The sequence below is a fragment of the Seriola aureovittata genome, chromosome 14 (assembly GCF_021018895.1).
Source record: "Seriola aureovittata isolate HTS-2021-v1 ecotype China chromosome 14, ASM2101889v1, whole genome shotgun sequence".
Classification (NCBI taxonomy): Eukaryota; Metazoa; Chordata; class Actinopteri; order Carangiformes; family Carangidae; genus Seriola; species Seriola aureovittata.
The window spans coordinates 14,336,417-14,351,652 of NC_079377.1; the positions used below are offsets into that span (position 1 = coordinate 14,336,417).

The 15,236-nt window shown below is 40.3% G+C and overlaps 1 protein-coding gene across 1 annotated transcript in view; it reads left to right on the forward strand.

The window, feature by feature from the left end:
- The first annotated feature begins 405 nt into the window (after positions 1–405).
- The window catches only part of spock2 (SPARC (osteonectin), cwcv and kazal like domains proteoglycan 2), a 28,429-nt gene continuing 13,598 nt past the window's right edge, over positions 406–15,236 (forward strand). Inside the window, exons 1-2 of the mRNA XM_056395497.1 lie at positions 406–420; positions 899–1,209. Of these exons, the coding sequence (XP_056251472.1) occupies positions 1,021–1,209 (189 nt within the window). The 5' untranslated portion in view covers positions 406–420; positions 899–1,020. The remainder of the gene's footprint in view (positions 421–898; positions 1,210–15,236) is intronic.

Here is a 15,236-nt window from a genome sequence, read left to right on the forward strand (position 1 = left end):
AAGTCAATTTCGATAGACTCCTATGTTAAAATGCTTTACAGCAGAAATAAGTTGACGGCGTGGTACACAAAATGGTTTTGCTCTCTATATTCTAGCTAATTTCCCCTTTCATGACAGATATAGGCAGGGTTTATATAATTCACCCATTTAAATGTTATTAATCCTTAAAGTTATGCATAGTTATAATTGAGGACGTGCCACTTTGAGTGACATTTGGGTGAGCTTATGTTTGCCACCAACCAACATGACCATTTTTGGATTAGCAGGGGGTCAGGTGCAGCCAGGTACCACCAAGATGGCGTCGGCGGAGCGGCTAAATCTGAGCTACGAAATAGCTCTTCATAAACCTACCGGTTACTTAGGCTACGTCCATCTTTATTTACAGTTTATGCCCAAACCAGCTTCTCTTCTCCTCCATGTGTAAGTAACTTGACGGCTACATAATGTTACGTGTCTGTTTTCAACAGTGACCGGCCATGGCCAACGCATGATAACGTTAGCTAACTTGCTGTTACACATATTATGAATCTGTTCAGCAAATGTTGGTAGCTGGCTTACTGTCTTACTGCTTCGGTCTGAGGTACTGGTGGTCTAGCCAACATCTCGTGGCAGTGGCGACCTTATATATATATATATATAGTAATATGCTTCAGTACAGTTTTGAGGTACTTGTACTTTACTTGAGTAATTCCATTTCGTGCTGCTTTGTACTTGTACTCAGATATTTATGTGCTAAGTTTTGAATGCAATTCAAAGGTGCTTTATTTGCACGGAAGTTTTAGAAAAACAACGTTGCCAAAGAATTAAGATACGCACAATTTCCAAAATGTAAAATTCACTCTCTCTCTCTCTCTCTCTCTCTCTCTCTCTCCCCCCCCCCCCCTCTCTCTCCCCCCAGCAGCAGAAGGAGCATCCTATAGGCTAATCACTTGGTAGTTTCAATCCAGCCTCAGCATCCTCCTCCTCTCAGAAGAGAAAGGCCGACAGCCGACAGTGTGCGAGGTGTTTTTGTCCGCTACCATGGTGGAAATTACGGATATCGTGTGCCTTCTCGTCCCGCTGGTGATGCTCACGGGGTCTACCTTCCAGACCGACGTGAAGAGCGTCAAAGAGGCGGAAAAAACGGGGAATTTCATGGAGGACGAGCAGTGGCTGTCCACCATTTCACAGTACAGCCGCAAGATCAAGCACTGGAATCGCTTCAGAGACGTAAGTCCGCCGTGTTGATCGAGAGATGCGCTGTAATGCAGTAGAAGAAACACGCACGCGGCCATTTAGAAACAGTAAAAATAGTTATCACAGACTTTCTTTGCCTGAAAAATAATGCACACAAACTTGGTGCTGTTGTTAAAACATGGCCCACACTGGAGAAACACACACACTTTAAATGAAGTGTTTCAAAATAAGAAATTATTGCGTGGCCAAAATATATATATTTATTCATAGAATGTAATAAGATGGAGATGTATGAGGGATTGTGTTTATACTATCCACATTGTCACCTCCATGTACATGCTTAGCCTGATTTGGTTTTTGTTTATTGGTTATTCAAAAATATGGTGCACATTATGAGGGAAATGTATAGTTTGTGGAGATGGCAAAGGCAACTAGCTGCCACTGACTGGACATAGACTATTACTTTTCTAAATGCTTTCCACAAATTAAGGTTGTCCAAAGTGATTTTTAAATGGAGAGCTTCCATGAGTGGAAACTAGCTTTACCAGGAAAGCTGGGTCAAAGTTGCACACACAATCCATATGTAGGCTACTATTCTTCTTTTAGTGTATGGGCCCTTGGTTAATTATAAGCAATTAATGTCTTAGTCCCACTTGCACAGCAGGAGCAGTATAGACCTATTCCATCATACTGCCCCTAATATGCGTTACCTCAGATGTGTTTTCCAGATGTGCCCCAAGAGATTTCACAAACAAGAGAATTAAGCAATTAAAGCAGAGGGGTGGTGATTGATTGATGTGCATATTCACCTACTGAGCAGACTGAACTGGGTTGCAGGGATTGATTAAAGCCTGCAGGGTATGCACGGTGATATATTGCTGTGTCTGTGAATGTATAGACGTAGTTTTGCCTCCAGCTCTGTGCAATGATTACTAATGATCCCAAAAGGATTTGGACAATAGTGCAGTTGGATTATGTTCCACATGACTCCTGTTAATTGGGTTTTAATTGATCCGGGGTGGTCACTGCAGCACGTGATGGGTATCATTATTGGATTTGAAATTTGAGCAGTTGGCTTGAGCATCTACATGAGAGCAATGCCATGTCTTCTCAGGAGGAGAAGGCGAGCCTTTCTAAATAATAACATCACAGAGAAGCTGTGGTGTCATTTTTTGATCCACATTCGTACACCTCCTTAAATTACAGGTCATGGCTCGTAATGTTTGTGAAAATTGGCAACCACCCCTCCTGGGGATGGATTAGTTTGACTGTGATTACTTAAAGAGAATGTCCTCTGGAATTGTACTTAGGGAGGTAATGAAATTGTGGGCATGGAAAGATTAAGTCAGAATTATTGTGGGATTATAACTCACTGGATGCTGCTCCATATTTACACAGCTTTGATCCAAAATGTTACTTAGAGCAGCAGCTTCACTCTCAATTCAGCACATGATTGGCTTCGCTAAAAGAAAAAAAAAAACCCTCCTTCCAAGAGTGAACAAAAACACACCTGGAATATGTAAATATCCCGAGATTTTATCAGTTCAGGTTAAGTGGGATCATCTTCTTTACAGCGCTTAAGGGTTTGCCAGTATGAAGATGTCGCTTGCTCTGCTTTCCCTTTTTTCCTCGGTTTAACATCCAAGCTGCTGTGTGACACAACCAACCCCTACAGTTGTACACTGCATCTCTTTCATGATCATTATTCCCAGGAGCAATTTTCTTAATGTGTGTACGTGCGCATTTGTTTGATTGTGTCTATACTTGTGCAAGTGCTTAAGTGAGATTTTTGTTAAGGTTGTTGCGCGTGTGTGTGTGTTTGTGCGTTTGCGAACACATTAAAGGGCAGGAGCACTGGTGTCTCTGGTGATGATGATGATGACAGGAGAAACATCACAGAAGCAAACCACTGAACCTCCCGGGGGAATCACCGATAGAAACCTCTCTGATTTCTGCTTGCTGCCGTAGCAACAGCAGTCTATGTGTTATGGTGCTGAAATGGAGCCTGTATCACTGGGAGTTTGATGACTCTATCCCCTCAGCAGTCCTGCTTCAGGCTGGAGGAATAAGTGGAAACATCCTTTACTAGGATTTTTTTTTTCTTCTATATCATTAACACTGTAGGCCCCTTCAACTGAAATATAATTGTGCACCGTTTAGTATTTTCTTGATGATTCTTAATGAGAGCTGCTGAATATTGAATATAATGAACATTTAATTGCCGTTGCTTCATGTTGGTCTTTGAGCGAAAAAAAAAAAAATCTGAACTAGAAAATGAGCATTTCAGTCTCTGGGAATCATTTGGTTGATATATAAAAAAATGCCAGTGACACACTTATAGGTATTCAGATTACATAAATTGATGTTGACTTGCACAGTCCTCTGAGAGTTGAATGTTGAATATTAACCCAACACTGGAAAGCAATAATCAAAGCTGCACAACATGAAAGACGAGCTCTTTCAATCTCCCTCCTGAAAAAACACACACAGACGCACACAAACCCTCACACACATAAACACACACAATACATAGGCAGCAGAATGCGCACTGTAAATATTTCATATTTATTCTCTTACGAAATGTAAAAGCAGATTCAGGATAAGAGCCTCTTTCACTTCCAATAAAAATAGCTCCCTCACTTCAATTCAATCTATTTCACAGGAAGAGAAGGCGATTAGGTTTAACAGTTACAGTCAACAAATAACAGAATGGGATACCTTCAATCCTTTAATCTGACAGGTGCACTCAACATTTCATTCCAGTAATGCACCAAATCCAGGAAAAATAAATAAATAAATAGATAAGTGAAAGTAAAAGTGGGGAACAAGGAGGGTTATTAATGGTAACTGAATGCAGAAAGACTGACATCCTTGCTTAATTCTTATAAGTGAGTCACTTTTAGTTTAAATTAAAACCGTAAAGTTCTTACTAATAATGAATCTTCAATATGGAGGTCTAAATAGAATAAGAGAGCTCTTATGGCTAAAAGTGGAGACACACAATAGCTCATATCATAAAAATACATCTCATTGTTCATCACATGGACTCATTTTAATTTTAAGCACCATTTTTAACAGTCTCTGAATAAAGTTTGTTCAGCACACAGAAATTCGGGGACTCAATTATAGGGACAATTAGATGTCAACTGGGATCATCTCACCAGGCAAGTCAATCTTAATTTCACTATGAAATTAAATGGCTGGAGACTATAGCATTTTATGCATAGCAGATCCAATCTGGTGTGTCTACTAAAGGCAAATCAACAGTAAATTCAATTTTTTTGCTCAACTTCCCTTGTAAGGACGAGACTGTCCATGAAATCACCAAGCCATGAAATTGTTCTGATGTTTTATTCCTGTTGATTTAAGACAAACTCAGATATGTGCCTTAAAACAGATGATTATATTGTGGGCAAGCAATGTAAATTTCGCCCAGAGGAAGGATGTTTATTGTCAGCATACATCACAGAAAGAGGTCGGTGATGTGATTTTTGTTTAGTATTTTTTCTCTGCTTTCCCCTGTCCTGTTTGTGCCTTGTAAATCCTTATCTGAAAAACGCATGCCTCTACAGTCAGGCAGCTCTGGACCACCCAGCACCAATCCTGGCTGCACCTGTTATCCAGTCACTTCATTTTTAATGAGCAGAAAGCACAAAAACATCACATCCCTTGTCGATGCCAGTGGATTAAATATGCAGAATGCGCTTGCTGCAGGTTCTGGCAGTCATTATTATGATGTTCATATGCACCACACTGATAATCTTTAGAGAACATTTGAGGGCAGGTTTACCTGAGATACCTCTACTCGCCTGCCTGATTTTAGCCTCTAGTCTCTTAAACTGGCCACAATCCAGCAGAACTTTAACACTTTCTGATCCTGGGTGCACTTGTCACTGACGCTTTTTTTTTTTTTTTTTTTTTATCATTTCATCATACTAGCATAGGAAACATAATTGTGGATAATGCCATCTGTAACACTGGAGCCAAATACTCAATTTAAGACTATCCAGACAGTAAATTATCATCACTAGCCCTGCGCTCAGTCTGGCTTCCCTATCGCAGAGCCGCTCCAATGCCCTGTGCTCTCTCATATTAGAAAAGGCTGCTGCTGATGCATTAATGCTATGAATGATGATAACAGCTAATCAGAAATCCATTAGTCTATCTAATCATGCTTTGTTCTGGCATGAGTCGTTCCTTATCGTGCTCCAGTTTCTCTATGAAGCTGCAAATGTCCAAAACTCCACTGGCAATGCAGATGGAGTGGATCTCGATCACCTCCGACAGGTCAGGGAGAGGTGGTCTGGTTGTTCGGGATTTGGACACGATACTGGCGTGCTGTGGGGTGTGTTGGCTGGTTACCAGAGGCTTAGGTGGGCTGTAATTGAGTAGAAGAAAAAAAGAAACAGCCTTTTATCATGCTCTGCTTGCACAGCTACAGCTGCTTCCCACTGCAGTATAATAGCCACAGCTGAAGGGCACAGGTGCCGCAGAGAGACAGGGAGAGGATTTGACAAGTAGCAAGGAAAGGCGATAAATATCAATTTTCTTAGCAGATGCAATTGTGTATAAAATTGAATAAATGTATCTTCACCCAGAACTCTTCATACAGGTGTGAATAATAGTTGCAGACATAAACATGGGTCTTTAAGGCATCTTTTTGTACAGCATTCCCCCTTACAGGTGCCAGAAGCCCTTGTGAGCATTTCAGATGCATGACATGTTGCAGTGACCTGCTTCTGTGTCGGCTACACCTGGGAGTCGCAGTGGCAAATAGGTTGCTGGCTGCAAAACACACCTAAGATTCAGGAATCTCTATGTCAGATGCTTCAATGTCCTGCTGTAGTTACAAAACCTGTATATACAGTAAACAGTTCAGATATTAGCAGCGGTAAACGCCCCAAGATACTTTTTCTTTGAAGAGTTGTGCATCGTGATGTTAGTTTATATAAATTCAGATGTAAAACAGGACCATTTGAAACTTAAGAGATTTGTTTAATAATTAACTCTCTTTTGCAAATGCACTACACCTCTTAAATGATTATGAGACTCTGTATGGCTTTTGAGATTCTGCAAGACAGGTTCAATAAAAAAGACCTTTTTCCCCCTGTTAAAACTAACAATAACTCTAAGTGGCAGTGGTTGTCTCTACAGTAAATGCCACCAAAGTGTTATTACCTTTGGGCTTGAGCCAGTTCCAGTCACAGCCAGTGACTGTGTGTGAGATGAGTTTCTGTAGACACAGTAGCAGATGCAAGAGAATTTGATTAGAAAATATAGAGGTGGTTGAAAATAACAGAGCAAATCCATATTTTTAAGCACTAAGGAACACCAGAAAATGTTGACAGTAAAAAAGAACATGTACACATACGTACAGATATATGCACACATAAAAACCCACAGTGTATTGTGTTGAGAAGCTTGTTTTGAAAGGAGCCGGTAGCTAAGAAGATCTCATGGTCAGACTCAAGATGTAACATGACTAGAGAGATTTCATTCATTGTCCATTCATAGCTGAGCAACTGTAACTAGGCATGGCAGGTATGCCAAGCTTGTATTTCAACACATGTTGAAGCAGTGTGCATAAGGCTGTAGAAAGAGAGATACTACACTGAAAAAAACTGCAGTGATGGTTTCTTATTTTACCCTCTCCAAAAACCAAAACTAGATAGCTAGAGGAGCAATTTTTTAAATGTGTGGTATCTCTATGTAAATTAGGCTTAGATTGTTTGGATGTAATCAGGTCGGTCAGTGTTTGTTTATGTTGGACAGCACAGGGAAATAGTGTTCATCCTATCCTGGAAACAGTGGGCAGTCCCTGCTCTTCCTCACTTATCTCCATCTCCATCACCTTCATTCTTTATTTTTCTCTCTGTCTCCTCATCTTGTCCCGCGTCTCGTCCCCTCCCAAAGCTGAGCTGTGACTGATGCTTGTCTTTTAATTTTCGTCTATGTCCGTGAAGAGAGTAAATACGGGGTGAACTGATATTTAAATGCAAATGTTCCCCCTGCAAGGATAATCTTGCAGTGAATTAAAAAACATATATAGGGTTACCCCATTTTAACATACATTTCAATGCTTTACACAAACTGAATTGAAATGGATGGATGTTTACTAGCTAGCTAGCTAATTCACTCAAGTGAAACTAAATCGCTGGCATTATAATGGACAGTCTGCCTGCCTGTCCGGTTTGTTGACATAAATAAAGAACCACCATGTTGTTATTGTGATTTTTGTTATTTTGTTGTGAGGACAAGATCATTCATTCCACCCACACACAAACATTGACGCTGGTGATCAAATGAGAATCTATTCTATTATCTTACAGTATCTTTGTAGCACCAAAGCAGAGTTATTTTAGACTTTTATTATAAATATACCAGACCTCTGTGACCTCAGTGGTGGGTACGGAGATGATTCGAGGAAGCCAAGATGAAAAGTTAGCGTGAGATCGTGTTGTCTGTCAATTGCGTGAGTTGGTAGCCCTCAACTAGTTTATTATATACAGTAGTGGCCTAATCTGGTCCAGAAGCAATTACACTACATTATTTTGTGGGGTTACACATTACGAACGTTCCCCACCCTGTAGAAGCTGGTCTTGGATGCTGCTTTATCAGACACTTTTGCTCTTTATTGGTTTTGGGAAAGTTTACACTTAAGCAACCCCAGCTAAACTTGTTATCGCTGCATTCAGCAAACAGGTGGTCCCCAATATAAAACCCCTTTTTCGTGTTATATTGAAACTGAAACAAAATGTTTGAAAATACAAGCAATAAAGCATAAGTTTCGCTCTTGCTTGTGCCTGCATTTAAGCTAAGCAGTCAAACATGGTTATGTTAGAATAAAACAGTCTGATCTTACATGTTTTCTTGTAGTTATCATACATGGACTAACTATCTCTGCTCACTGTAATACACAAACAGTGCTGTTTTTTAATGTCCATGTCTTCAATGTATTATCTGGTATGGATGCTGCTCGGGACATGCAGCTTAAGTCTCAGTCTTTTAGCACAACACCATGTAATGAAGCATTTCAACCAACTCACAGAGCTAACCTAGCTTGCGGCAACTGTAAAATCTGCCAGTGATAGTTATCGTGTCAGTCAGCAAGTAATTGTAAACTATGAGATTTGCCAGAATGGAAAGATTGATAGGTGTAGCAAAAGAAGGCTAAGGGAGTATACAATAGCATTGTGTATTCTCCAAATTTAGAAAATCAATCAGCGTTCAAAAGAATTTGTAGCTGACAAATGATAGAGAAAGGAACACACCAACCCTGGGAATCTGTTTTTAAGAAATTTTAGCAGTATTAGATATGAGTAAGCCAAATCACTGGACTTGTTATGGAACCAGAAATTACAGCCAGTCTGCCTTTTCCACAAGACGAGCCAGGTTTCAGTCCGCTGTTGCTGCTGAACTGGTTGCGATTCTCTTATTCGATTACATTGTTCTAGAGTCCCCTGTCTCAAATCATCGGCTGATTCTTATCCTTCTTTTAGCCCCTACCAAGGAAACTTCATCGATTTTCCATTGTTGTACACGTCTGTTTTTGAGTTGAGCTCTGTGTTTTCAGTGAAGTGTGAAGGTTCTCACTGTTTGTACCAGATTCTCCAGTGAGTTGCAGACTGTTTTCTTATTCCCTCCAGGGCCCCGAGAGGCACAAGGACTGATTTTATTTATAGATAGTGAGTACAGGGCTGGCATGAGTGCACAGAGACTTTGTGGACTAAGTGTGATTTTTTTATAGCTGTATCTGTGTGCGTGTGTTGTATGTGTATGCTGTGTGTATTGTGAAGTGATAACAATGAAGTAAGAAGGTTTAAGAACCCAGAACCCATCAATATTTCTGCCTAATTCAATGAAAACAGCCCTTTTTTGTCCTGTACCCTTGAATATGTATGTAGTGAAATGGAAAAGGCAATTCACTGTTTACATACTTGAGTGCAATTTTCAGCCAGGCTTTTGAATTTCATTTTTTATCAATCCTTTCCTGTCACACTATATCTGAGGTCACTCGTATCTACTTGAGTGTGCAGAGTGACATAGAGCCCGTCTTGCACGAGGCAAGGAATTATTATGTATAAAGCACAATATGTATAGTCGTCACAGTAAGTGTCTCGCCATTGAGTGCAGACATAAATTAATACCTTTCGTCCACCACCTTCAGTGTGAAAGAGATTACTCATGTATGAACCGGTATTGTGAAGTGCAATGAAAACAGTGCCTATTCATCTGTCAAAGTATGTTTTGAGGTACAAATGGAAATCTCTCTGCAAACTGAAGTATAAGAAATATGTAAATTATTCATTCTAAATTTGATTTTCAACACTGGGTAGGTTGTAATTGCTTTTTTTTTAATGAAACCTGGTGCATCTATTGTATCACACATACAAAGTACATTTGGAAGTGTTGGACGTGTGGATTGAGCATGATTGTCTGCACCCCCCTGTTAAAATGCTCCCATGAGGCACACAGTGAAGAAACATGCAGGAAAACCAGCTGAGACTTTCCTGCCATGAGGTCCACAATCATTCTGTTTGTAGTGTGTTTTATTTGTGTCCTCTGGTTTAATGGCCTCATGTTGTGAAATACTATGGAAAAACCACAGGAAATACGTGTGTGTACTTCTCTTTCTACCCTAGGAAGCCTGCTTAAAGACTTGCTCTACAAATGTAAATAAGGCCTTTTCTACCACTTTAGCTTCATTATTTAATCCTTTGTTAACAGAGGTAACCTCAAACACACAATTTACATACAAATATGCACATACAAAAATATATACAGTGATTTCATATGAAAGAAAACAGCTATGAGTAGCATTCAAAATGTTTGCATATCATGTTTTTAAAGGTCCAGAAGAAATGAGAGGTTTAAATTTCTAAACTTTTTGTTACATATTTAAAACCAGTTTGACTGTTCCCTCTGTTTGAACTGAGGGATTATTAGAAAAAGGAGCTCTGTAATAATGAAGCCAAGCTCGCAGTCACTAGACCTCGAGTGTCAGACAAATGTCAAAGCATATAATGACATAAGGTAGTCATGGAAAAACGAAGTTCAGAACTGTAAACCCCAGAGTCAAAATATATCAGTGGTGTACAGATACTGTATATTACAAAAAACAGAGGACAAATCAATACAAAAATCTATCAGAGTAATTATTCTGAAATCAAATCAAAGTCTTATGTTTAAACCCACAGGGTTTAGAGTATCGAATGTAGCACAGGGCTCTTTTTTCTCTGTGTCTGTCATCTTGGCAACACATGTTCAAGACCTTGCGGAGAAAGGAAACACTGAAGGTTTATTAAAATTTCAGTGTCAGTTCAATTTTATTTGAATCATTTTTTTTGAATCAACAGGAAAGAAAGGAAAACGGACAAATAAGCATAATTTGGGTTATAGAAATAATCATTTTCTGCGGGTCAACACCTCGGATTTATTTTGAGCCTACTAGTGGGGAACCACTGGTCTGTATCATTGCTCCATCCCCACCCTTATTTTGTCCATCGATCTGCTTCCCAAAAGTCCTCCCAGCTCTCTTACATAAGCTTTGTACTTGACTCCGTCCTGTAAGGGAAGCAGACCAGACTTTCAGCATTTGATGCTCCGCCTCTGCTCTGCAATCCTCAAGCATCAGCTCAGAGCCCTGTGTGCATGCAGAAATGCAGGAATCGGTGGGCTTGCTTCCCGTGCCCTGAAGCTTAATGTGCATGAAGATAAGTGGAGGACATACAGGATGAGAATATTGTTGTGGCTGTTTTGTTTCATCTCAGGCATGTCTCATGTGATCTGTAAACCAAAGCCGAGATGCTGTGAGTCTTTATGTTGGTCTCTAGGTGGGAGGAAGCAATACGATGCTGTATGTAGCATCCCTGTTAAAGAGAACCTCAGGGAGATATCTTTTTTTTTTTTTTATCAGCTTTATTTCATCAGATTTTGGGGTTATATTTTGTACAACAGTATCCAGCAGAGTGTATTTCAGTGGTGTGCTTCCACAAGATTATCCCTGGTGTATCTATAATAAAAAATCAGTACATGAATATGTCTTGTAAAGAAACACTATTTAAAAAAAAGAAAGAAAAGAAACTGCACTTTTTGAATGCTGAACCCACTGCAAGGCTTTTTTTTCTCAATTATAAAATGAAATTAATCTTAGTGCCAGGATGATCAAGCATCCCCATACACAGGCTGCAAGCCTCAGTCACTACTTGCACTCTGTTTGTAATTCTTCAATTTACATGACTGGCAGTTAGTTTGGTAATATACAAAAGGTGATCAGGTGGGAGAAGGCAAAAGCTTCTGTCAGTGTACAGCTATTTCCTGGAGGCAGTACGTTCCAGTGTAAACTCGATTTTTATCAAAGTCAGAAAAATACCAATACAAAATATCTGATCATTCATTTTGGGCCAGCATTAATCAGGATGTTTTGTTGCTTACTGATGAGCTACTTGATGCTTTCCATATCCTCATTGTACAGGGTCATCTTCCTTGTGCCCTCATCTGTCAGTGGCTCTCCTCTTTGAAGGGGTTCTTGTATTTGCATAAGGACCTTTTGGTGTCGACAGAGTTGACTGGGAAGAGAATGAAAAGGGGGACTTTAAAAACCAGAAGTGGTGGGCACGCAGCCCGGTCCTCAATGAAAGTCTGGAGGGAGATTATAGGAAGCTGGACCTTCCGTGTAGAGTCTCATTGTGCAAAGCAGGTGACGGTCGGCTCAAACCCTCGAACGTCAGCATCAGTCATTACAGCAAGTACCAAAAAACAACATATGTATACACTCAAGTGACAAAGCCCTCTAGAGACTGTAGTAATTGGGACTCTTGCCCATTGGGAGCAAAGGAGGAAACACTATGACGTTCTTATGTAGCCGCAAAGTCTGGAGAGGGAGGAGATTGGGGTGGATGGATGAGTCAACAACATGTCAGAGTTTAGCAGAGGAGATCGCTATCAGTTTCCTGTTTACTACCAACAGGCAATGTTGACGATGAAGGTGTCCCAACGGTAACAAAAAAGTCCTTTGAACCCAAACCGCGATGACGTATTTTGTGCTTTTAATTGGTTGATATTTTTACACAATCTTTATTTAAAAAGACAAGTTTTGAGATTTCATTCTGTAGGAAACTACACACTCGGCTGCCCTCCTTTGATCGAACCAGAACCACAGTTTGGTTTCTCATCCGGGAACAGGTACACAGAAATCACTTTTTTTCAATTCAAATCACTTTGAAATTTTGGAACTGGCTTACATTTACTGACCGGGATCTCCCTTGATGCTTGCATTTACTTTGCAGCAGCTCTGAGGCTTTTTCACCTCACTCATAAAAAGCTTTTGGGCAGGAAAACACTGTTATACATGAAAACCGGAGACTGGGGTGTGTGCGAGCTGAAATTGGTTATTGCGTAAATTTCATGACCCTTGGTGCTTTTTTTTTTTTTTTTTTTTTTTTTGATGCAGAGTGCGGGATGTACATCGTGGCTGTCTGCTGTTCTGCATGGGTTGACAAATCCACTGAAGGCAGATATTAACAGTAATTGTGAGAAAAGGTCAAGTATAAACCTTCATCCGGCAGATGAGTCGCACAGATCTCCACATGAGTGTTATTACTGTGTCCTTTGTTACTGACGAACACAGAGTGCGTCTGACAGCTGACATTTACCCAGAAACACCTGTCAGACACACACACACGACCTGTCAGATAGACACACACACACCTGTACATTCATTTCAACGAGTTTTCTGTTTGTTCTTCTTTTTCTGTCCACCCCGTGAGCACGACCTCTTGTCCTTCACATATTTTGTTTTAAGAGATCTCTGTGACACTGCTCAGTTCCTCTGGAGTTGAGTCCAATGCTATAGTGAAGAGTCTCATCGGGTGCACAGATATGAGGGATTGTGATCTGTCAATCAGTACTGTGGAGCTCGGCAGCAGGGTGAACAGTCTGCCTTGTTTGATGCAGATGGTAAGCTTCCTCTTTTAACAAGAGGAGATCTGATCTGATGTTATCAGGTAAATCACAGAGATCCTGGACGCGGCTGAGCGTTTTCATCCTCTCATCCCGCTTCCTTTAATCACTCCTGTGTAAAAACCAGCAGCCTTTTCAGAACTTTGGTCTGTGAGTCATATTTTAAAGCTATGTATCTTCTTTGCTGTGTGTTAAACTTGTCACCGTGCTCCTGCGTTTCATGCTCAATTTCACTGTACACTCAGGAGAATTTATTTTCCCCGAATACATTTTCTGCAGCCTTTCTTTTATGAAATCATTGATTTCCAGTCCTGTCAGCGCAGCAGGACACGTTCCTCATCGGTCCTGGCAGAAACACAAATACAGAAAGGCTGCTAAATAATGCAGGAGCTGAAGCATCAATAAAGGAGACATGGGAGGCGTTAGATTAATGGCCAGGTCGTAAACTCTTTGAGGTCTTACCCTGCTAATGCCTGACTCCATTAGGCCCAAACAAGGTTAAACTGCATAACTGACAATCATTCATGAAGCTCAACTGGGGGGTGTTGAGTTAAAATCCAGACACGAGCCAGTTTACTAGAAGTGATTTTTCTGTCATTGAGGAGGGTAAATGAGCTCAGCGCTGCAGCGAGCAGAGGATGATCAGAGCGACAGTGGTGCAGCTTGGTGGATTTCCACGCTTGAGCGAAGTGCTTGCCAGCGATGAAAATATTTACCTCTGTGAAATAAAACTGTGAGGGTCAAAGAAGAAGGTCCCAGCTTTCATGAGGGCTGCTTATTTCACGTGTTGTGTCAGGATTTATCGCCTTCCAGGGAGCTGTTTGGCACACGCTTCCAGGACAGTAAATGTTTACGGTGATGAGTAAGTCATCGCTAAGGGGGGATGCGGGGGAGGGGCTCGATTGTAAATATCTTGAAATGACTCATGTTTATTATTTCAGACACAGCAATATGCTCAAAAAGCTTTACATCTGTATTGTCTGGTGTGGAATCCCTTTACGTTAGAAGAAAACACAATCAGAAATGTGTCAAATTTAATGCACTTACCCCTTTGAGTTTTGGGGTTCATTAAGGATGTTCTCAGTTTCAGCATTAAAGATCCATACTCATTGTATGATTTTTCTCCACTTTCTCTATATTTGTTTGATATTAAAGGCCCTGATAACATATTTCTTTATCAGCTTCTCGCTATGAGTGGTGAGATCTGATAAGAATATGCAAAAATCTGCTAAAGCTAAAAAGTTCATCTTGTTTTTGTTTCTTGTTTTATTTTTTTAACTTGCATTTCTCACTGATTTACATTGATGTCATGTATTTCCATGCACCAAATAAGAGTTTAGCAACATTTGAACAAAATGTGATAACAGTTGTGGGGTTGTTTTCTTATGTTACCAGGCTACTGTCAGTCAAATCTTGACAACGTCCACAAAATCTTGATGAAGCACATAATCTGACGTTTTTCAGAATTTGTGACTGTTGCTTAATTAGTCATGAATATTTAAGGTTGTGAAGAAGCTTTATTTAAAATGAACATAAAAGTCCTTCTTGTGTCCTTGAACGCAGCTCAATGCCCTGTATCTAAATTTACGCTTTTCTTCTTCACTAATACTGGCTCTTTTCTCTCCTTTTGCTGTCATTTCACCAGGAGGTAGAGGTCAGTTCTCTCTGTTTTTTCTTCAACGCTCCTCCAGCTGCCTTTGTACAATGTCTTTTTCATTCTTGACTCATTTCCTTTTCTTTTTATGTGACTTTATCTCTACTTCTCCATCCATCTTCTGTCTTTTTCTTTTTTACAACATCTCCTTCAAGTTGCCCATTTTAATTAGAACGATTAATGTTCTAATTAAGGGGGGGGGGGGGGGGGCAGAGCACTTAAAAGGCAGCTCACCCCCCCGATGCCATATGTCTCACATATAGGCACTGGGTGCAGATTTGTCAGACTCATTTCCATACAGATGTACAGCCACAGTTTATACCCGCCCATCTCCAGTGTGTCTCACTTAGCTAATTATCATGCTGTAAGACTAATGTACACATTATAGTCAGTGTGCAATGATAATGTAAACTACTTCACTTCTCCTCTGTGGAGATGACAGAGT